This window comes from Pseudorasbora parva, chromosome 1 (assembly GCF_024679245.1).
Source record: "Pseudorasbora parva isolate DD20220531a chromosome 1, ASM2467924v1, whole genome shotgun sequence".
NCBI lineage: Eukaryota > Metazoa > Chordata > Actinopteri > Cypriniformes > Gobionidae > Pseudorasbora > Pseudorasbora parva.
The window spans coordinates 38,147,996-38,171,789 of NC_090172.1; the positions used below are offsets into that span (position 1 = coordinate 38,147,996).

Below are 23,794 nucleotides of genomic sequence, written 5' to 3' on the forward strand. Positions count from 1 at the left end.
GACATGACAAATACAGCACAAACTGGAGCATGTCAAATGCTCATGGTGTCTAATCAAAAAGACTCGTTTTAGGTTTTACCCAGCGCCTATTTCATAAGCGCAGCATGATATTAAAATGCAGAGTTTCAGTTAACACAGTTCACTTTTCATGCCAAAATAAAATACACACATATTCGTCGTTGACATTAAATTATATTTTCAGTAACACAAGGATAAAAAATGAATAGAATTTGCATTGTCATCGTTTAAAATGCAGTAAGTGGTTAAACATTTGCCGGACCTGTTGATATAAAAACTGCGTTGTCTTTAGATTCTTTATATTTTTTAGCCAAATCTCAAAATTTTCCTATGATATGACTGTCTCAAGTATGATTCAATAGATGTTTTTATAAATTAAAAAGAAAGCATACAAACGTTAATAAATATGCTAGTTAAGGCATAATTGTACAAGTGTCTATTTTAGTAAATGACAAAAAAAAAAAAAATTCGACGTTTAATTAGTCGAAGGACCCCATTTATGGTCATTACTGTCAATCTCAGGATTGTTCAAATATTCAACTTTTTTGGAACCACTATAAGTGTTCATTTCCGTTGTCCTTTGGTGCGATATACATTTTTGTCAATATTTTTATATTTATGTTACACCATATGACATTTCTGTAAAATGTTCAACAGTGAAAGAATTGACAAAGTTAGTGACCCCTTATATTTTCTAAAACATCAGACTTCACACTACAAAACAAAATGCATTTTTTTCTTTAAGTGTTTTTTTAAAAAGTATTTTTACTTATTTGTCAACTACATAGGCCTACATGTAGACACACGTTTTAAAATTGCATTTAGCAAACCCAGTAATAAAGCTGTGCTGTCTACTCAAAATGCCACACAAGCAGCAAATTTGTCGATATATCATGCAGAACGAAATTATATTATTCTGTCGATTTATGCATTCTCCAAAAACATAAGAAAAGCATTTTATTGCAAATATCAACACTGAAATGTATTGCCACTGAATACAATTTCAGACCAGTTTCATACTTTATGCATTTATTTGCTTTTAATAGATTTAAAAAAAGGGGGGGGGGGGGGGGGGGGGGAAAGAGAAAACCTTATTACATACACAGCTGAGCTAACATCAGTATTTTTACTGAAACTGCCCAAAATAGAGAATAAAAAAGAAAAGGCATTGTAAAAGGGGAGGGGAGGTTCTAAAATTTCAGCCATTGTAAATGTCTAGATAAATAAGTGAAAGCTATGGACTCTGTTATAGAGGCCATTCATTTAATTTAAATGCTCCACTATTTACACATCAAACCCATTTAGATCAAACCGTCAGGACACAATAAAAGTGAATTACATTACTAAACAATAAGTATTAACTTGGTGTCTTACTGAATAGTATTTATCTTACTCTGTATTTTACATTAAAACCATTTCATACACAAGATATTACACAGACCGAAAATAACAAAAAACAACCTCAACCCAAATACATCAAGACACAAAACCAAAGCGTTCTGTCCCAGTCTGCTAATGTATGTTTGACATTAAAACTATTAACCAAGTTTGTAGGGAAAGGAAAACCAAAGAAATGAAAACGATCAAATCTATCAAATTATTTGTAAGAAAACCAAGTTTATCATTTAGAAGAGCATGAACTACACAAATAAGTGAGGTGGTTTGTTGTGCCTGAAAACATGTGCAAGTAAGATTATTGATTAGAACCATCTCTGTGCCATCTGTGAGTTCAAGCCTCAGCTTTGAAATGAACAAGTGGGCTTTAGATTTATACTGGGAACATGTCTATAGTTCTGTAACCATTATAGCAGTTTAAAATGATTTTCTTTTAAAGCTGAGCGAGGGTTGCGAATGAAGATGAAGTTCATAGAACTGCATCAGAATTCTATACATGTGGTTCGGCGCAGCCACAGTAGCATAGCGCCCCTTCTGGTGGACAAACAGAAGCACTCAAGGTTCACGTCTGAAGGGGGTTGTCCTCTTTACTGAAAGGCTGAGTGGAACCAGGCTTCACCCAAGACAGCCCAGACACCGGCAGTCCTTTATTATAATCCTCTGGCCGCCGCTACAACAAAAAGAAGGTAATTGGTTACAAGCACCAAAGGTGCTATTTATATTTTAACAATAATTCACATTTTAACCAAACCACAAGTACAAAGAGCAGAAAAAGACAATAGGACATAGGAACGGAAGTAGTGTTCCCCACACACACACACTCATGATTTTAAATGAGGCATGCATCAGATACCAGGAAGAAGCCAGCTTTTACTTGGTTGTGAGCAGCAGTCAGGGGAGCGTCACACACTCACTTTATGTGCAAACATCCTCTCTTTTGCCTCTTCATGCACCGCTGGATTCCACGGAGAGAAGCTGCAGAGAGAAAACACAAACATGAGATGCAGAAAAACAAATGAGCTGAAGTCCAGTCTGATGACTCCATGCTGAACTTTAAAGGTGCCCTAGAATGAAAAATTTAATTGACCTTGCCATAGTTAAATAACAAGAGTTCAGTACATGGACATCACATACTGTGAGTCTCAAACACCATTGCCTCTTCCTTCATAGGTAAATCTTGTTTGTGTAAAACACCACGGAAAAACGGACTGTTTTCAATATAACGCCAACTGTGATGCAATCACGGAGATCCTTAATATGTACGCCCTCAAAATTAGCATGCCAGCCAATGTTCATTTTCAGGCGGAACTGCGCAGGCGTCGGGAGTTCAGTCAGATGAACAAGCATCATGCAAGGATAGTGAAAACGGCAGATCATGGACACAAATGTCATGTTCCAGGCTGTGCAGGGGCTGTGAGGACTTTTCATACCCTTGCCACAGATAAAAAATGTCAACAATCATGGTTGATGTTTATTTACAATTGGAAAACGCAACAAAGTAATTAAAAGTTGTTTATTTGCTCGGCCCATTTCACCACAGAGAGTTTTTCTAACCTGGGGCAATATAGCAGAATTCGCTCAGCATTTGATACTGAAGAAAGGGCCGATTCCAACCGTATTCCTGCAAGCAAACGCAACTCGGCCGTCGTCATTATGGCCCCGCCCGCCGACTCTATAGCCTACACGATGTGATTGGGCCGTCCAGATTCTGAGGAATAACAGCTCAGATAGGAATTGAGAGTTGCTAGACCACACTTGCGGGCAAATTAAATTTGCTGCCGCTAGGGTGCGTCTAGATTTCTAGGCTCTCTCTATATAGTAAAAATGTGAGTTTAGTTGCTTCAAAAATTAGGCCTCTCCCTATTAATCAGCTAAATGACAAGAATAGACATTGTCGACCAAAATGTCATTAGGCGGCTGACTGCAGAAAAAGAAAACAAAAAGAAAAATTTTGTGAGGGCCAGATTACTGGCTGGTCCTTGGGGTAGTTACAGTATGTCAGGAAGAAGCATTTGACGGAATCATCCATCAACCTTAAACATGCTTATCATTAGCCAAATCTCCAAGCGTTTGAGGGTTGTTGAAGCTATAAGTGTGCTTACTGCATGACGTGGAGGGACCGACGCAGTCACTTTAAAAAAAAAAAAACTAAAATGTTTTTACTGATAACAGCGGAAACAGCTTAAAATGCTTTCAATTTTGGTCACACAGATAAAGAGTAAATAATTCAAACTAAAGGCTTTGTTTATGTGTGTACACTCAAAATAACAACATGTTGTGCTTTTGTAAAATAAAGTAAATAAACAGGATGCACTTTCTGCCATCCTGATCTCTGTGAACTGGAGTGTAGTGGTCAACCTATATATTGACCCATATTTTTAAAGGGGAGATGAATTGAGAAAAATCAACTTTCCCTTGAGCTTTTGATATATAAAAGGTCATGTAATACAAGAATATCCTATACGTTTCAGAGCTGAAGATTCCTTGTTAGTCAAAGAAAAGCTTTTATAGACACCAGGCCCAGAAAACGATCATGTTCTCATCTTGACGTCATCGACTGACCAAACACCACCTCTACAGAATAAAGCACGTGTAATTCAGTAGCCCTGCCCACCGACTCATCGGATCACGCTAGCCAGCAGCCATAAACATGCCAAAGAATATAACAAGATATTGTGCTATTCCTGGTTGTGGAAGAACAGAGTCACTGCATAAGCTTCCTTTGGATCCTAATATTAGGAATGAGTGGTTGAACTTTTATTTTAATGAAGGTCCAGCTGACGTGGGGAAGAAATGGTGTTCACTTCATTTCATTTCACTGCGGGATCGTTTGAAAACAAAATCTCACAATGCTATTTTTTCTATATTGGATCCGACAGGAATGTTGCAACACACTTATGTGAGTAAAACATGGTTTTTTATATGTAATAGTATAGCATTGTTATAGATCGTTTTGCTTGTGTACGTGTCTAACATAACATACCTTCAGCATGCTGGACTCAGACATGTATGGGCCAGGGCTCATAAAGCCCAACGTCAAGGGCAGACTGAGTAATCTCATTATACTCCTTTCTGTTGGTCACTCTCTCTGGACTTGACATTTAAAGGGCGCGAGTGTAAGTGTGCGTGCACAGTTCGCTTTTATATTTAATGATCGTGCGGGCTATGTAATACAAATAGTCCAATCAATCGCGGGTGGATGAGAAATAAATCATTGTATTCCGGTTGCTGCTTTCAAAACAACCCCTTCCTCATGGGAACTGAACTGACAGGTGCTAGATATGACAGCGCAGCTAAAGCTCATTAAAAATGCAAATCTTATCCAATCCTAACCGTGGAGGTTTACTTTCAAGTCTCCAGTGCGGCACGCCCATCAAAACCCAGCGTTTTGGAGAGAGCCTCATAACCAGTGTAGAAAATAGCCTGTTACTTATTAGTTATGATGTTTTTGAATGTAAAAACCACACAAACTTCATTAGTTGACCTCAGACAACAGTGTAATTTTTTTAAAAGCCAGTTCATGACACCTTTAAAATATCGTCATCGGCCGTCAATCAGTTTTTCTGATTGGCTGATGTGTTAGAAGTGGGACTTTTGGGAAAAAGTCATTTTCAATATAACTCACACAGTGCTGTATGTAAAATTAGTGCTAGCTTAGATTACTGAGTGTCCTGTTAGCCTACAGTGTTTACTTCCTATTTATTAATATATTTTTAAACTATCACTTTGTGATAAATACTGTAATATGATTGCAGAATAAAGAAGTTGCCATCTAAAGTATAAGCATGTTTACGTTTATTTTAAAGATTAAAATAAATATTTATGTATATTATATATCGTCCACCCTGCTCTGGGTCAACCACTACTGAAATGCAACACAAAAATTAACCGAAACTCATCGTATAGGCTACTTACCTCACAGACATGACAAATAGATCTATAGAAAGCCTGAAATGTATACATTTGAAAAATACTTATGTAATCAAAATGAAAGTTGCTTTTCTCTCTAAAGTTGTATCCAATTCACAGCGAGTCAGCATCGTCAACTTTATCTGTGTGACGTTGACTCAGAAAACACTAGTTCATAATCATAACTTTTGCTAGTGCTGTGTGGCAAGCTCTATGCATGTGCTTAAGTGCGGAATCGGCTCCTTATGGTTTAGTATATATTTAAGTAATTCTATTTAAGTAATTAAATTAATATACATACTAGTTGTTGAGTAATGGCTTAAATTAATGACTATTAGTCGACAAGAAAAATATTTAGTCGGGGTCAGTCCTATCAACCATGTTATCACCTTGTTGCTGAAAAATGTAATTTAGCTTTTAATACCAAAGCTATTTTAGAGGCTCACAACAAGTTTCTGTGCTCCTGAATGTTTCTCTGTGTGCAAAATATCTTGCCTATATAACGTATACAAGCGGTGAGACCTAAGAGGCAGTAACTGTGGAGGAAATCTGAGTGTTGTACTTGCCTTATTGCATAAGGGTCATCGATCTTGGGCTGATCGAACAGGTGACTATTGCATAGCTTGACACTGTCTACCACCTTGCTTTTGAAGAGTTGGACGTCCTTGTCATACCTGCACAAAAAGCATTGATATTAGTAAGCAAAAGCAGTCAACTGTGTAGGGCTTCAAAAGAAGCTCTTAACTACAGGGAACACGGCTAAGAGGAAACAAATGCTAAAAAAGCTTTCATCTTGATGTGTGAAGTGTAAAGCCAAGTCTGAGGTTGGACTAAGATTGTAAGCACCATATGTCTTCAGATGCACAGGAAGTCAAAATAAGCTCACAGGTAATGCCCAAACGTGCGAGAGAGAGAGATTGTGGTTACTTCATTTCACTGTAAAGCAGAATTACTTATCTAGTGCCTACCACAAGTTTTAGCGCTGGGAAAAGTTCAAACTGTGGTGACTATGCAATGATACAGAATCCACTACTACTCACAGCACAGCAGCCTCTGGGTTGAGCGGATCCATGGTGCTGATCTTATAGAAGATTGTGCGGGCATACATTAGAACCTGCCAGATATGGTTGTGGTTTCGTCTGCAAAATCAGAACAATATAAATAAAAGCATTTCAAATCCTAGCAACAAAAAAAAAATCCTAGTTTTGTCTATAATGCTTTGGCAATATTGTAAGTAAACACAATCATGCCAATAAAGTTCTTTAATTGTAATCAAAAAATGAAAACTTTACTTCTTTTCAAACAGACCTCCATTTTGTGAAAGCTCTCCTCACATCCAGCTCGCCAGAGACCGGGTCCACTAGTGGGTGGAAAACTGGGGTGTCGAAAACAACCCTCTGAAAAAACATGAATAAATGCAGCAGAAAAGAAAAACATGTCAGCTCTTCTAATGCCTGCAAACTGAGAGGACAAACAGATATCGCCATGGTGAAAACTTTTTTTCCAGACATTCTTGATTACTGAAGAAGCATAACATACATTCAATAGACTTTTCTTTACTTAAGGATTTGAATAATTTCTGACTTTTTCAGACCTGGAAAATTAAAAATAAGCAAATAAACTCAGTGAGCAAATAATTAAATCAGAAATAAAATTAACACATCTCTGCTGACTTAATAATTTTGCCAACAGGGCTTAAAAATGGCATTAGAAAAACAACAACACTAACTCCAGTAGATCCTCAAACTGTCAGGAAAACCTCATATAGTAGCTCCCCCTGGCTCAATCGTGAATGAAGTGCTGCACACATTTCTTTGTTTGAATAAATATAGCATTTTCTTAACTCAAAACAAGAATTTTGTAAAACAAGGCTAATTTTATGAATTTGAGGAGCGGAGAAGAGAGTCAGTGTGTTATTTGCAGTCCAGTCATACCAAATACAGCCTGTGCACAGCAGTGACAGCACGTCATCTTTTATAACACAAGATTCTGGCCAAATGTATTAAACGAAAGGGAAAAAAGCAGCACCCACATTTTTTCTTTTCTTGTTTTTTTTATATATATATAAATCAATTTGAGCTTGATTTTAGTAAAATGTTAATAAAATAATGACAAATGCAAATATCTGACCATAAATAAAGCCACAATACTAATATATAGGGTTTAATTATAATTAAAAAAAAAAAAGAAATCATGATTAAAGGGGGGGGGGGGGGGGGTGAAACACCCAGTTTCAGTCATTTCAGTTTTCATGTCAATCTTGAGTACCTATCCACAACTTTCCCGAACTTTCAACTTTCCACTCGCAACATAGAACACGCCGGTAACGAACTTCCGGTTTACGTTAGTCTACTGTTATCAGCTAAATGCTTGGTTGTATTATGAGGATTCAGGAGTAGACTTACAACAACGCTTCAGGCAAAATGATCACATGTTCCAGATGGTCGCATGGATCTGACTATCTTACAAGAACTTACTAATATCTGTAGCACTAAGCGATTCACCCAAGTTATGCGGTGCACACATTTTGCCACTGTGTGGTAGACTTGGCTGTTCCTATGATCCACGCGAGAGTTACCTTCTGTCCATGCGCCTGTAAATCGATTTTATTTTATTATAAATAAGGTTTATTTGTTTCTAGTTTTTTATTTTGTTAGATATTTCCACTTTGCGGGAGTCCCGCAAAATAATTTTATTTTCCCACGACACGCACACAATAATATCTTGCCGCCCGCATCCACATTCACCATCAAATATGATCCCGCACTGCACTCGGTTTGTGCTGGGTCCCGCGGGAGTGCGGGTCTCTATTTAACGTTAGGCTGTTAGAGCGGTCTTGCTACACAATAAATCTGTAAATTATTGAAAACAATAAACATACCCCTTGCAAAAAATTATACAGTTGTACCGCAGTATTTTAAATAGGTTAAACTAATATATTATATAAACTCAATAATTAAATTTACAGCAATGAAATGTTAATTTTTATTACAATGCACTTGAATTAATTGAAGTTCATGCATCTATTTTCATGTTGATTAAAAAAAATAAGTCTTCTGACAAGGTCTGACATGATTTCAACAATTACAAATATTAAAATATAAATATTACTTCTACATCACAATTCTTGAGTTTACTTGAAGCTCATTGGGCATTGAATGGGTGCGTATGGTGCTAGGCAACATGTCAAACGGGTCCGTTTATGTTGCATGGTTTATGGAAGCAAGATTTCGGAGGTGTGAGACCCAGAGCTCAGCGGCGCTCAGCGCTCATCAACCCCAGCGAGAGCAGCCTTAACTCGGCTCGTCCTTCTGACGACTGCCGCTGCCTGGCAGAAGCCCCTGCCATGACGCAAATCTGCGTCTGTTGTGTAGTGAATGAAGCGAATGGAGTCAAAATGTTCACGCGTCCATGTTCGCGCGAATAGCACTATTTATTCTCGTCACTCGCGTCTGTTGTGAACGCAGCATAACTGTAATGTGTGCTAAACCGGAACTGAGATACCGTCAACCGGAAGTATCGAGTGTCATGGCGACGCCCACTAGGAATCGGAATCAGAATCGTTCAAATCAAAATGATGCCCAACCCTACTCTATCCACAACTTTCCTACGAGTCTGATTCTTACTTTCGATTCCGGTTCTTTTCAATTCTCGATTCCGATTCTTTGAGGGGTGGAGTCAAAACATGTCACATCGATATTCAATGCTATTTTCAATACCACGGGGGGAAAACGCTGCATATACTGTCAATTAGATATTTTTTATATAATTTTTTTTTTGATCAAAACATTGATCAATTACTATTAAAATTCTCTATTGAGCTAACTCAATGTATTTTTTACAATGGGGTAATTGTGTTGCAATAGCTTACACACAGCACAAGTAAGCTTGATTTTGAATGGTAAATTGAATTTAAAAAAGACGACTAAACAGTAATTAAATAAGAACAAAAACATATTACAAAAAAATAGCACAAATAAATAAAATAGAATAAAATATATAAATGAACGACTGCTTTATTTTTTCAGGTAGGTCTAACATTCAGGTAAGAAACTGAATTAAAAAACGCAAAGTGGCTAATTAAATTTAAAATAACATTGGATAATGTTTTTTGCAAAAAATTAAATAGTTTCATATAAAACCATTAAAGTTACACACGTTGATCAGTCAAGAGCAGTGTGATCGTTTGTCTTTTTGTAGTTTGACTTTGAATAACAAATGACTGCTGTCCATTTAAGAACTGCCGCACTCATGGATCCTGAACACTGTTCCTGTTACTCATTCTTCATTTCTTCCTGAATTTTTTACGACTGTGTTTACATTAATTCTCTTCAAAATGTGCACTGACAATTTGGTTGATTGTATTTGACCAATAATAAGCTGGAAAAAGAAGCAAATATTTGCACTTGTTTGTCAGAGGGGGCTTTATTACGGTATGTGTGTGTGTGTGTGCGCTTCAGATGTGAGCCTGAAATCTGAGGGATTCGTAGAATTATGTGCAATCCCGCGCGAAATTCAGACCGATCACACACTAGCACGCTGTCGTAAGGAAAAGTCCAGCAGAACGCGCGTTTGCAGTGTTCAGAGGGTTAACCGGGCTGAGTGAGAATATGTGGCTGCGCATCAACTCGCTGTCGGTCAGAGAAGGAGAGGAGAGGAAAGTGCAGCTGGGATCGATACTGTAGAAACTGAGCAGGCTATCGTATCTTTTCAGATATTTCAGTATCTATATTTTTGACAACACTAGTTGCTCTGTGCCAACACAGGCTTTTTAAAAGTGAAATAAATCCACACTTCAGAGCGCCGTTTACCGGGCTTCCATGGCTAAGAGAACAAGCGGGCGCACAAGCACCGGAAATCAGGTGGCCATGGAAACCAAAACTTGTGCGTTTGGAACCGATGATCGGAACCGAAAACAAATTTTCTAAACGATTCCAATGGAATCGTTATTTTTTAAACGGTTCCAAGTTGGAACCGGTTCTCGATGCCCAACCCTACTAGAGAGTAGTATTACATCCTTCATTTCTCCGAAAAGTCTTTAGTTTTATTATATTTATAAAAGAAAGAAGGACTGTACCAAGTCTTTCCGGGAAAAAAACGAGCGCCTGGAGGCGTATCGTGTGGGCGGAGCTAAAGAATGACGAGCACACCCAAAGCGGTGACGTCCTCAAGCGTGGAGAAACCCATGGCTATCAATCGGATTCAGCTAATACATGATCCAGAATCAGGCTGAAATAAATTGAACAGGAGAAAGAGCAACGGCAGGACGTCCGTCTCTGTGGTGTCTACTGTATTTAGTGGGCTGTCAAAATTTGTGTTTACTCGCAGTTTATGAGGACATGATTCGGTTTATGGACTATTGTATGCGACTAAACCTTAGCAGTAGCAAGCAAAACGGTTTTGCACATCAGACTAGTGTAACGTTATACATAGAACAATAATGAAGTAACCATTAGTGCATTTGAATGACGAAGCACGTGATCATGTAGTTTACTGATGTTTACTTACGCGACGATAGCCAACAGCATAGACATTTGAAGCAGTTTTACTCACCGACTGCTTCCAAAGCAGGACCGAACCTTTATCGCTGGGACCGCTCCGTCAAAAACACACTTCTTTGGTATGATTTGGTGAAGTCCTGTGACAGCAGTGACCGTGGAGATCCGCGATGTTGTGAAGCTTCCTGTAATTTCTGCGTTCAAATCGGTTCAAATGCAGTGCTGCCTTCCCGGAATGCTGTGCTGAAGCGTTGAAGTCGCTTGATGTCACCCATAGGAATAAAGTGGAGAGCGGCGCGACCATAGGGCGCGTCTGAAGTGTTCACGGACGACTGGATCTGCACCTTGAGACCAGTGTTTATGGGGCGTGCATTTCCTCTCTCGCTCTAGTCATGCGCATGCGCGCACCCTACCAGGAGAAGAGCCTGTACGGCCCATACAAGGACCTTCCGTTCTATTAACGTCAAGCCGACCCATACTCGAAAAAAACTCTCCGAAACCGGAAGGAGTATTTTTGACACAGAAATACTCCATCAAACGTCCAACATTAGTGTTTGAAACTTTGTCTATGTTTAGGATGGGAACCCAAGTCTTTAACAGAGTAAAAAGCTCAGTATGCATGAAACAGCATTTCACCCCCCATTTTAAATTACTGCCAAATTAAAATGAATGGTTATTTTGAATAAATTTAGGTTCAGAACAATAACACTTGATTGTTTTTGCTCATGTAAAAATGGTCGGTTTGTTCCAGGGTGTGTTCTGTTCCTAACACACCCTGACGTCGTCACATCCTATAATTACAGAATTAAGATTGAAGTATTTCAACATTCCATTTGACACTGAAAAGACAAATAAAGACTACAGCAAGGTCTGACTTTACAATGGTTAGCTTAGGCAATACATTAGCATGCAAAGTTGAAATTTGTCATCTTTTAGTAGAAATGTTTATCATTCAGGTTTTTTTTTAAAATACCTTTACATGACAAACATAACAAATTTATATTTACTGCCTCTAAGAATGTGATGCAGTCAAAAAAGGGAGAAGAGAATACACACTCCAATTTTATTAGATGACTAACCTTTAAAACTAGTCTAAGCAGTTTTTGCAACAGGCCACTAAGCTCATATTTAATAGTCTAACATTTCAAACAGTTCTGATTCATGGCGAAAGGGGGAATGAAAATCCACTCCCTCTTCAATATACCTAAATTAAATTCATAACCAAAGCCTTAATCAATATTTATCCTCCCATGATTTTCAATGATTCTTTCCAGTTATGATATTATTTAAATCAAGAAAACCACTGATTGATTCTTGTTTTCTAAAGTTTGTATTTGGTCTCTGAGTGGTGACTGAGGGTCTGGCCTAGGGATGTGTAATGTGTCGCTAAACACTTGATTTCAGTTATGTGGTTGTATTTTGGAGGTTACACACCCCTAACATGCCAGGAGTGTAGTAACAGGGTTTGCCAACTTAGCCCAGCTTCCAGAAAAGAAATATGGATTTGCCTTTCATTTTTATATTTCCTTTTACTGAAACACTAAAGAATTGAATGAATATTGCCTGTACCTCTCACTGAGAGAAAGTACGTTATCAGTATGTTATGGGAAACTTTCTGGTCAGAACTGGAGCTTAATCAGCTACAACCTTGGAGAGACTGTGTATCTTTGTATGTGCACAATATTTACAGGCATCCGTAGAGATGGATGGAATTCTTGTTCTAGGCAAACTGGCGCCTGCTCCAGATCTGGAAGGTCACTACGTGCCTAATTCCGAGGTGAAAGTGTCAACACCTGATTAACGGACAATGTGTGGAAATTTACCACGACTGTTCATTTTCTCTGGACCAATCAGAATCATCCACCTTGCGGTATATGACGTGGATAGACCTTGAATACAGTATAACTGTTGGGCCAATTGTATGTACGGTACAACAGCGATGATGAGAGGGAGCATGGCCTACAAACTGCTTGTGAGACTTGAAGCTGGCTTCTGCTGATGAAACTGCAAACCATTCTTCAGTAATTTTTTCTTTAATTAATTGCACTCCTGACTCTTGGTTTTCATTTTTCACTACTGTTCTTGGGTCCTAAACTGTTAAAACCTAACAATGGTGTGTGTGTGTGTGTTTCTACAATGACTTTAAATGACTCTACAGAGGGAAAACCAACAAACTAACATGGGGTACCTTCACAGTAGTGATGAAATAAGGGCTGAACGATTAATTGCATTTGTGATAATATCGCGATATGATAAAACACAATTTTGTAACCACAAAAGCTGCGATTACAGTCTGGTAACGTGACACGACGCGAGCAGTCTGCAGAAGCAACATCAACTTGGCACGTTATGCCTACAGGCCTGGCCTAAAGGAAAGAACAGCTTGTGCTTAATCGATCTAATATTGTGTTGGGCATACGATATAATCCGGGAGGGAAAAAAGATTCTCTGGCCAATGATACTAAAACAATTCTGAGTTTAGTTTTAACTGCAGGTGTGCAATTGCGCTGTATGCATTTTAGAAACAACCTTATTCTGCTTGCTTCCACTTTAACCCTGATATGACATTTACATAATGTTTAATCTCCACATCACATGGATGAAAGGGTTACTTCAGAGATTAGCATATGGCTTTGTATCAGCAGAAACCCTGGAGTATATTCAAATGATTGTGCTTCTCTTCCAGCATATACCCCTGATACAAGAGATTTATGCATTTCAGGAAAATTTCATCTGATGACGCAAATATCAAATTATTTTTTTTGGCCAAAGGCTGAAGACTACTGCCAGCAGAGGGAGCCATTTCTGCATGTTTTCAACCCGCGCATAGGGGATGGGAGATCGCACTCACAGCTTAGCTCGCAGCTGCAGGCATTCATATAAATGGAGCTATGCTGAGCAATGTAAGTATTTTAACTTCTCAAATTAATTTCTAAGAAAGTTGAGCTTCCAAAGGTATGAATTGAAAAGGAGCCAGACTGAACATGCGTTGTGAATGTATGCTGGGAGTATGGTCACGATTACCTCAGCTCTCATCACGAGAGTTTATCATGTTAAATGTAATCTGACTCCTGCAGCGTTCCTGCTGTGACATTCACTCATTATATTAAACAGACACGTTCAGTATTTAATTGTAATGTCTGTTCTCTAACTCTGTCACAGTAATCCAGTAGTGGTGGCTTTGGGAAAGGCGTCACAGGGCGGCAAAACATTCTGGGAATTTATGTCTTTCATCCCCATGAGACAAAAATAAATTTTCTGTCTCGTCTCAGTCTAGAAAGCACCAAATTCAAAATTAATTTCACATATCTACTACATTAAAGGGGGAGGTGAAATGCTGTTTCATGCATACTGAGCTTTTTCCACTGTTAAAGACTTGGATTCCCATCCACTTTATTCCTATGGGTGACATTATACGACTTTAATGCGCCCGCACAGCCTTCCGGGAAGTCAGCGCTGCATTTGAACCGATTTGAACGCAGAAATGACGAGAAGCGTCACATCACGCTTCGGTCGTGTCGAAATAGTGGATCTCCACGGTCTCTGCTGTCACAGGACTTCAGGAAATCAACAAGAAGTGTGTTTTTGACGGAGCAGTCCCAGCAATAAAGGTTCACGGTCCTGCTTTGGAAACAGGCGTTGAGTAAAACTGCTTTAAACGTCTATGTTGTTGTCTATCGTCGCGCAAGTAAACATCAGTAAACAACACGATCGTGTATAACGCAAGTTAATTTATCAATGGAGAATGCGATCTATGGTGTGTGTTTAAATACATTTGTTTAGCTGGCTAATTTGTCAGTTTGTTTATTGTAAAACCACCCAAACATAAAGCTAGGCTAGGGGACGTTCTCACAAAGTGTGCTTCTTCATGCAAATGCACTAACGTTACTCCATTGTTTTTTTATACACTATCTGACGTGCAAAACCGTTTTGCTTGCTACTGCTAAGGTTTAGTCGCATACAATAGTCCATAAACCAAATCATGTCATCGTAAACCACGAGTAAACGCACACAAATGTTGACAGGCCGCTAAATACAGTACATACCACAGAGACGGACGTCCTGCTGTTGCTGTTTCTCCTGTTCAATTGATTTCATCCTCCGGATCTGATTCTAGATCATATCTGTATTAGTTGAATCTGATTGATAGCCATGGTTTATTAGAGTAACGTTTTCTTTTCCACGCTTGAGGATGACAGCTTTCAGCAATCTCTCGTGCAGTAGCTGCGCGCCCGTCATTATTTAGCTCCGCCCACACGATACGCCTCCAGGCGCTCGTTTTTTCCGGAAAGACTCTGTACAGCCTATCTTTCTTTTATAAATATAATAAAACTAAAGACTTTTCGGAGATATGAAGGATGCAATACTACTCTATAGGTACTCAAGATTGACGTGAGATTGACTGAAACTAGGTGCGTTTACAAGGAGCCCTGTAATCGGTTTAAAAGTCAAATCAGAATGAAAATGCTCCATATAAACACCTCAATCGGAATAAAAATGCCCAAACCGAATGAAATTGTAATCGGTTTGAGAGGGGTGTGATGAACCTTTTCATGAACTGATCAAACGAAAAATGTCACCATGTAAACGACCTGACCCGATTACTTTTCAGTGTGCGTCCTTATATGACGTGATACACAGCGCGCGCCTTCACTGCTGAAGAGCACACGCCACGCTCTCACAGGCTATAATGCTGACAAGAGAGGAAAATTCATTTTTCTGAGGGGTAACGTTAAACTTATTAAGTTAGCCTATATGTTATGAAGATAATGTTGGCATAATGACACAGACCTAGCCTGGCTACCTCATCTTGAGCGTTTGTCCCAGGCACTTTTAACTGCGCCTGACAAAAGAATGCATTTTTTCTGAGATGGTTACAATTTACAATAAATAAATAAATAGCTTTTATAAAACCGTATAAGTCCTGGTGGCCGTTGAGCGTTGCTATGGCATCCGCGAACACATAATAGGACAGCATCACATTTCTGATGGAGCAGACAAACTGCTCTGTGATGTTTACGACTGAAAGTCAGCACATGTAAACCCCAGATCGGTTTAGATAACGTCTCATGTAAACAGCCCACTAAATTTTTCAATCGGAATTATTTTAATCGGAATGACGAAAGTGCGCTTCACCCCCTCTTTAATGACCCAGTTTAAATAGTGGAAGTACCCCTTTAAATGAATACAAGTAGCAGTACCCTGATCATGTTATGGCACAAAATTCATTGGAAAGATGAGAGTAAAGTGTATACTATACTTACAGGACAATCTCCATCTGGGTAGTTATCAGGAATGTAGACGGTGAACTTAAACACACCGTCTTGGTACAAGCCATGTCGAATGAAAATCACACCAAACCACACTACAACAAAGAATAGACATTGACGTAAACTTGGCAGAGTATAAAACAATCAACTCTTCAGCTCAGTTATTGAACATTGATAATTCCACAAATTATCCATTAGATGCTAAAAAAAAAAACTGCAATCAAAACAATGACTAACACAGCATTCCATTCAAAAACAAATTTCCACCAATGCAAGCATTAGTTTTGCATGTGTGAGAACATATTGCCTTTTATTTCCTTAAATGTGTGCATTTATCATTAATCATGCAAATTCATGTGACAATGCACTCTCATCCCAAAGTATTTGTAGAGTTCCACACAAGGTTCCAAGTAGAAGTTAATTGCCCGCACATTCTGTTGCAGTTTTCCCAAGCAGGAAGTTGGAAATTCTTTTGGAGTTGAATGGAATGCAGCATAAGAACATTCCGTGTGAGCGTAGAAGAAGACATTCTTACTCAGTGCTGATCTGTATGAAGGCTGTACATAGATACCAGGGAGCTTCTGCTTGATCACCAATGTGCTGCAACAGAGACATGATCATTATGGTCCATTTCAACCATAAACATCAAAAAATACTGCATAACCCAAAGATGTTGCTACACAACCCTAGTAAAAGTCCAAAATTACAAATGTGAATAACAGATGTGATGCATATTCTTAGATAATTTGGTTATAAAATACATTTTTTGGGATGTTTTATAGTCACACCTTCATTTAATCCACACTACTAAGTCACAACTATTGCTGCGCAAAAAAACTAATTAGACAGAATTAGACAGAAATAGACAGAAAGTGTGCAAACCAAGCAGGTAAAAAACCTCAATGAGTGTTATCCAAGTTTGAAGGGTTTCAGTAAAAACAGTAATATTTTAAAATATTACAAATTATAATAAGCTTTTGTTTCCTATTTGAATATATTTGTATTGATGTAAATGTATTGATTTGATGGAAAAATCTTCAGTGTCACAATATCCTTCAAAAATCATTCTAATATGATGATTTGGTGCTCAGGTAACATTTTTTATTATTATCAATGTTTAAAACAGTTGTGCTGCTTAATAATTTTGTGAAAATGGTGACACTTTTTTTCAGGATTTTTTGATGAATACAAAGCCACTATTAAAATAACCGCATTTATTTGTATTCATTAAATCATTTGTTAAATAAAAATATTTTGTAACATTATGTCTTGACGGTCACGTTTGATTAATTGAATGCATCCTTGATGAATAGGTATAGATTTTCTCTCTTTTTTTATCTGACCACAAATGTTTGAATGGCATCATTGGTTCCACAAAAAAAAATGTTTAACAGCAAAGAGTTTTCAACATTGATTAATAATAATAAAATAAATGTTTATTGAGCAGCACATCAGCATATTAAAATTATTTCTGAAGGATCATGTGATACTGAAAACTGGAGTGAAATTCAGCTTTGCAATCATTAGGAAGAATTTGTTTCGTTTTAAAGGTCCCGTTCTTCGCGATTTCATCTTTCAAACTTTAGTTAGTATGTAATGTTGCTGTTAGAGCATAAATAATACCTGTAAAATTATAAAGCTCAAAGATCAATGCCAAGCAAGATATTTTATTTAAACGTGCAGTATGCAACTTTTGGCCACTAGGGGTCACTCATTCAAAATAATAACAACAGACGTACTTTGATGACGTCGGGAAAGTGCGTGGACTCATGGGAGTTGTTGTCATTATTGCCACTGTCAACCAGCGAATCTGGCATCTCCAGCAGAAAACATGTTCACTGACAAGGTAATTGATTGTTATATTACATCTCTATTATTGTTAAGTTTAGTTACGGCTTTTCACTTTATGTAATGTCAATCTAATGAAATAGCAGCGAGCTACCGTTACTTAACAAACTTATCAGTAACGTTAGATAATGTGCGAGACAGAATGTTGTGCGGGCGGTCGCTATGCCAACATACCTATAAGATGGTAGGCTATGTTGACATTTTAACCGTGCTTCATAATTTGAGTTACTCAAATTATAGATATGTTGACATGGCATCCGCGATTGTCGAACATTCTGTATATCAACTCTTCAATAAGGAAATAAATTTCAATTTAGTTTATCATTACCAACATAAAACATAGTAAATGAGAGAACCAGCACCAGCAATACGTTGTTCATTGGAACACGCGCTGTGTCGCTCCCCACGTTCATCAATCATTCTAATAAACATTTATTTTGGAACTCAGAGATATATGAATAAGTAGATCATTATTAAATCAATATTATATGTAGCTAGTATTAACATATGATAAAAGTGACGGTCACCTTATATTAATTGACCAAGATAGTGGCATATTACCTTATGAAGCTAACGTTACTTTCTCCAGCTACATATAAAACCAATAATAGCTAGTCCATCTGCGTTTTACACATGACATCATCGTGTCACCAAATATACGGATAGAAATACTTTTGAATCAGTTTTTAAAAAAATAGCTCTTTCAGTCTCCAAAAACAGAGAATCTGCCTGTTTGAAAAGCCGATACAAAATGTATAACATTACGTATTCAGCTAAACGCGTATCAATGTGGTCAAGATCGCTATGCAATATGCAAACATACAGCATGTTATGATTATATGATTATTATGTTCGCTGAATGGTTACTTAAATGACCTGTTTATTAAAACACAAGCGAGATCAGCATCTCTCTGCAGTCCGAGCTTGTCACGAAGATTTCGCCATCTTTCAAAGGCTTCTCCAAGGTTTACACGTCTCTTGCTTCTTCTCGGGTCATTTTTTTCACCCGTACGTTTGCGCTTTGTTGAGCTGGCAAAACGTACAGGCAAAGAGTAGTCATGATCCATTATCATACAGACTTTTTTATACGGGGGTTCCCCTTATACTGTCTGTCAGTGTTCCTCTTTGAGTTTGACGGTTCCGCCAAGTTCGCAGGAAGCAAGACGCAAACGTGGATATGACGTGAAAGACTGGCGACATAACGGAAATAAAGACACGGTCCGTGTCTTTAAATTAAAATATTAATTTCTCTGGATTTAGAAGTTAATTGGAACTGTCGGGATAATGTAAACACACAACTTTAAAAAATATATAACATAGATACAGTGATCTTTTATATTTTTAATGCTGAAACATTACATATTGTGCCTTTAACAGAAGTTCCCTTTCAAAGCCTACAGCTAACGGCCGGTTTGGACTACAGCAGGAAGTGCAGGGATGTAATGACGTCACTAGAACCGTTTGTTGACTAACCCTCCGCCCACAAGAACACGCGTGGTGGAAAAAAGGGGGCGTGGTCTTGTTGCTCTCCCACATGGAGAAGAGCGCGCATTCAGTGCTTGCATCTCCCCGTTATGATAAGAGGCGGGACCTTTCCGGCCAAAGTGCGCTAAGCTGCTGTCCAATCACAACACGGGAAGCGCTGGCCCAATCAGAATTCGTTACGCATTTCTGAAGGAGGGACTTCATAGAACAAGGAAATCATCAGGCCGTTTTTAGGACAGAGAAAACAGCGCTGTACAGATAAGTCAATTGTGTGAAAAATATTGTATTTTTTTACATGCGAAACATGAACATGTTATTCGCATGTAAACATAATCAAAGCTTCGAAAACACGCGAAGAACGGGACCTTTAAATTTATTAAAATAGAAAATAATTATTTTAAATTGTAATGTTTTACAAAAGTAACAAACTTTTGACAGGTACTGCAAAAATCTGTCCAATGAAGGTCATGCAATAAATATTTTTTCTATTTATGGAGCTGTGGTGTGCAAACTTCCTCCTGTACAATTACCCACGACAGCCAATGAATAAGAACAGGGCATCACTCACAACTCAGCAAGCAGCGAGTACTCCAAGTAGAAAGGGCCGTACGAGGCATGGGTGCCATTGGCAGACTGTGTAGAGGAGGCCGGAGAGGCAGCTTTCGTGATGGGGATGGCATTCTTTGGGATGGAGGGAAGCTGCTTCTTACCTAACGGAGGACGAGCCGGACTGGCTCTCTGCTCACCTCGACCACTCTGCTCTTCACCATCAGATCTCTGCATGCATAAACAAAATCAGTTTATTTAATAGTTTTGTTTATCATGTTTTAAACATTTGGAATTCCCAGGGCCAAACCCTTGACCGTCTAGTAGTACCTGCCTAACACTGTCCTGGACCATTTCTTCAAAGAAATACATTTTCACTGCAGTAGTTGATGAAGCAAGCAGTCATACTCATAGAATAAGTGTGTTCTTTTTTTCTTCTTTTTTTAACTGTAAAACAGGCCAAACTGACAAAATCATATTTATTTATTTTACATTTGAATTTGAGAAAAATGTGATGTTTACAAGTCAAGTCATGCATCCATCATAAATCCACATCACAGAACTCAGAATTGGAGAACCCTTTGAAAGTTTCACTTATACATTTTTTTTCTTAATGGTAGATGAATGCATAGTCATTATCTAGAGCTGTTAGACCTGCCTTATATATCATACCTTATTTAAATCCATCATGTAGAATTTATCTTAGCACAGAGAGAGAGAAAAAAACCCTGCAGACTCCATCAGGGGCTCACTACAATTCAAGAGACAAAGGTAAATATCAGATGCCAGAAGTTTACAAGCAATAGAGGAATGGGGCTTAATGAAAAGAACGTCGAACAGAAAACGGATTCATAACCTCTAAAAAAAATCCAACGACAACCAAATAGTCACAGAATACACCTCTCAAACAAATTCCAAACAGCTAGTCTAAGTGTCTACCATAAATCATTGAAAGAAAGCAGTTAGGTCATGAGTCAGCATCTATTAAGAAACAGCTGAAATTAACGTCTTCATGGCAGCTGCGACGCCACACCACAAAGTCAGGGCGAAACAACACCTCTGTAGTTTGCAACGAACAAACTGTTACTTCTTTTTTTAAGTTAAAAGCATTTGTTGACTTCAGTTCTTAGACTTCAGCAAAAGTTTAAAACCACCATAACTTCAAACAAATCAATGTTTTTTCTAGAAGAATGAGTCACTAGCCCCCATCGCTCTTTAGGAAAAACGTCTGGTGACTTTGGAGACTGATCTGTGCAAATCACCTTTACACCCTGAGCCTCCCACGTGAGTTCCTTATTGAAGTCACCTGTTATAAACCTGTCCATTGCTCTTAGCTTGTGCATTTAGACTTCATTGGGATACGCTCCATAAAAACGGCAAAAGCAGTACATTTTACATGATGTGATCCATTTATACTGTATATGCATCACATCATATAAAATGTACTGCTTTTGCATCACATTGTCTGACAGAAGAAACTGTCAACCTCTCAAGTCTCACAAGCCAGTTTACAAGGTGGTTTAATAGGCCAGAAATAACTGATAGGTTCAAGAGGACAAAGGCGTTTATGAGAAGACATACAGGTAGACTGCCTATAGTTCTGCTACCCGACCCAAAAACAGGATTCAGGTCTGAGTATTTTATTTCATTTTAACGCAACTTGTTTCACGTATGCGCTCTCGCACTCTAGGTCACAACACGACAGACAATGAAGGAGAACTTATTACAGTGCCAAATGATGCTGTGAAAGCTGCACTGTGGAAGAATTATGAACTTGTTGGTACAACCAACAAAGAGCTTAGCCTCAACAGTTAAGTGTAAGACTTGCAAAGACATTAGGTTTACGACAGCAAGACAGATAGGCAGGCTACCTGCAGAGGCGCTGTGCCTTGATGAAACCATGTTCATTTACATTTCACTATAGTAACTGGTGCGCGCAATCCTTAAATACAGCATATTACAAAAAGGTTCAGGCTTCAAATTTAACACATGGTATGGTCAGGTAGGATTGGGTCAAAAATGTTCCCAGGTACAGACAGGATTCTGGGCTTAAATTTAAAGCCTGTGCAGACCTTTAGAACTGCCATACTTTACCTTACGACCGGCGTTTGTCGACATGCTCCAGAATGGGTTCATTACTCATTGAGCTCTTGATGGGTGTATGCTTGTCCACTTTTTGGTGGCATCCGAAGAATTTGCTGTGAGTGAGAGAGTGAGAGAGTGAGAGAGTGAGAGAGAGAGAGAGAGAGAGAGAGAGAGAGAGAGAGAGAGAGAGAGAGAGAGAGAGAGAGAGAAAAGTGCTGATGAGAGCCTGTACGTTTGGAGAACACAAAGAGCAACCTGATGCTGTATGACAGCTGGTGGCAATCCAATCCCCAATAACCATGTTGTTAGGCGCTAGTGAGAACTTCAGTGAGCTACAGTGTAATACAGGGGTTTTCAATCTTTTAAATGCCATGGACCCCAAAAATATGATCATCTTTATGCAAGGGACGCTTTTTACTCCATATAGTACTTTAAGACTTATTAAATCATTTTTTTAATCAATCAATGTTTTTCTTTTATATTTGTTTACTTATTTCACTTATAGCCAGATCTAGCAGAGTCTAAATGCCAAACAATAACCTACCACAAGCATTCTTTATAAAAATTAATATTATATTTCAGCAGTAACATGACAGATGTCAACGCCTGGGACACTGGAAGAACCGCTTCAACTAGAAACAAGAGCTCTGACTCCTCATAAGACAAATATAATAGCCTTCATTTTTACCTGACTCCACTGCAGACAGACATATTTTATGTCATGTATACTTTAACGTTAAATAAATTGTTCTCTAGGTGAGTTCAAGTTACTGACACGGTATTTTGTAACTGGACTATCGTTAGACTAGCCTTTATTTAGCAAAACATCCGTAACTAACGGGTTTCCACTTACCTGCGAGAAATAATGTCACCTGGTTGAAGACATGTTACACGATAACTTGCCCAGATGTGAAATCGTTTGATTGAGACTGCTTTATAATTCTGCACACTTAACTAAATCACCGACGACACTGTTATCCGAATAATCTCAGACAAATACCGAACACACCTCTAACTAACTTGACAGGAAAAGGCGGGACATAAACACAACCGAGGGACTGTATTGGCTTTGATTGTGATTGACAAGTCCTTCAACCTATCAAACATTCAATACAGCGGTCCACAAGGTTAAATGTCTGCAGGTTAATGTTTAGACAGCAACTATTTGGCACATACCGATCATTTTAGATGGAAAATAGTCTGGGAATGACATCAGGCGAAAGTGGTTCTAATTCCTCTCACAAAATACTTGCTTCATGTGTTGTCACCTCAAGTGATTGAGCTGAGCTGAGCGCTAAACGGACGCGAGTTGTAACGTTACATTTAATTTTACAGTATGATATCTCCGTTAAACCTTCATAAAAATGTCTACATTAGAATGGACTTTGAGAAACTTACCGTGCTTAAACTCAGGACATTTCACAGGTTTTTAAAACACGTAGTATCCACCCTCCCAGTTTACTGCGCTGAATGGATTCGCGTTCTGTCATTGGCTTATAGAGACGCACGGTAGATCCTATTGGTGCATTTCCCTGTTTATCATATCAGACCGAGGTAGTAAATTCGGATTGGTCCCTTTAATCATGGTCTTATGTGAATTTATAAAACAGATTCATGGGTAGCTTTATTAATACTAGGCTACATAATAAGAGGTGAATTTATTGCGAGCCTCAGTGCAAATTTTAAAGTTATAACCATTAATCCAATGTATTATAAATTACTTTTTAATAATAATAATAA

The 23,794-nt window shown here is 38.3% G+C and overlaps 1 protein-coding gene across 4 annotated transcripts; it reads right to left on the reverse strand.

Moving 5' to 3' along the window:
- Positions 1-1,093: 1,093 nt before the first annotated feature.
- Positions 1,094-23,554, reverse strand: aktip (akt interacting protein). 4 transcript variants are annotated; one of them, XM_067440169.1, is made up of 10 exons: positions 23,453-23,554; positions 22,064-22,167; positions 19,992-20,200; positions 16,626-16,690; positions 16,085-16,185; positions 6,631-6,719; positions 6,363-6,461; positions 5,889-5,996; positions 2,328-2,388; positions 1,094-2,083 (listed from the first exon to the last, which is right to left on the reverse strand). In XM_067440169.1, exons 2-10 carry the CDS (start codon positions 22,103-22,105, stop codon positions 1,976-1,978), a joined length of 882 nt encoding a protein of 293 aa, XP_067296270.1. In that variant the 5' UTR covers positions 22,106-22,167; positions 23,453-23,554; the 3' UTR covers positions 1,094-1,975. The 4 variants fall into 4 exon arrangements, with proteins under 4 accessions (XP_067296270.1, XP_067296262.1, XP_067296283.1 ...); XM_067440161.1 differs by lacking the exon at positions 23,453-23,554 and adding an exon at positions 22,908-23,073; XM_067440182.1 differs by lacking the exon at positions 23,453-23,554 and adding an exon at positions 22,908-23,073 and having other exon boundaries at positions 2,288-2,388.
- Positions 23,555-23,794: the final 240 nt, after the last annotated feature.

Excerpts from the sequence above, each read along its gene's own strand:
- aktip (XM_067440169.1), bottom strand. The coding sequence starts at position 22,105 with ATGAACCCATTCTGGAGCATGTCGACAAACGCCGGTCGTAAG. Across the intron at positions 16,186-16,625 it reads TTCATACAGATCAGCACTGA|TGTGGTTTGGTGTGATTTTC; the intron begins GTAAGAATGTCT and ends TCTTTGTTGTAG. Across the intron at positions 2,084-2,327 it reads AGAGGATGTTTGCACATAAA|CGGCGGCCAGAGGATTATAA; the intron begins GTGAGTGTGTGA and ends TTTTTGTTGTAG.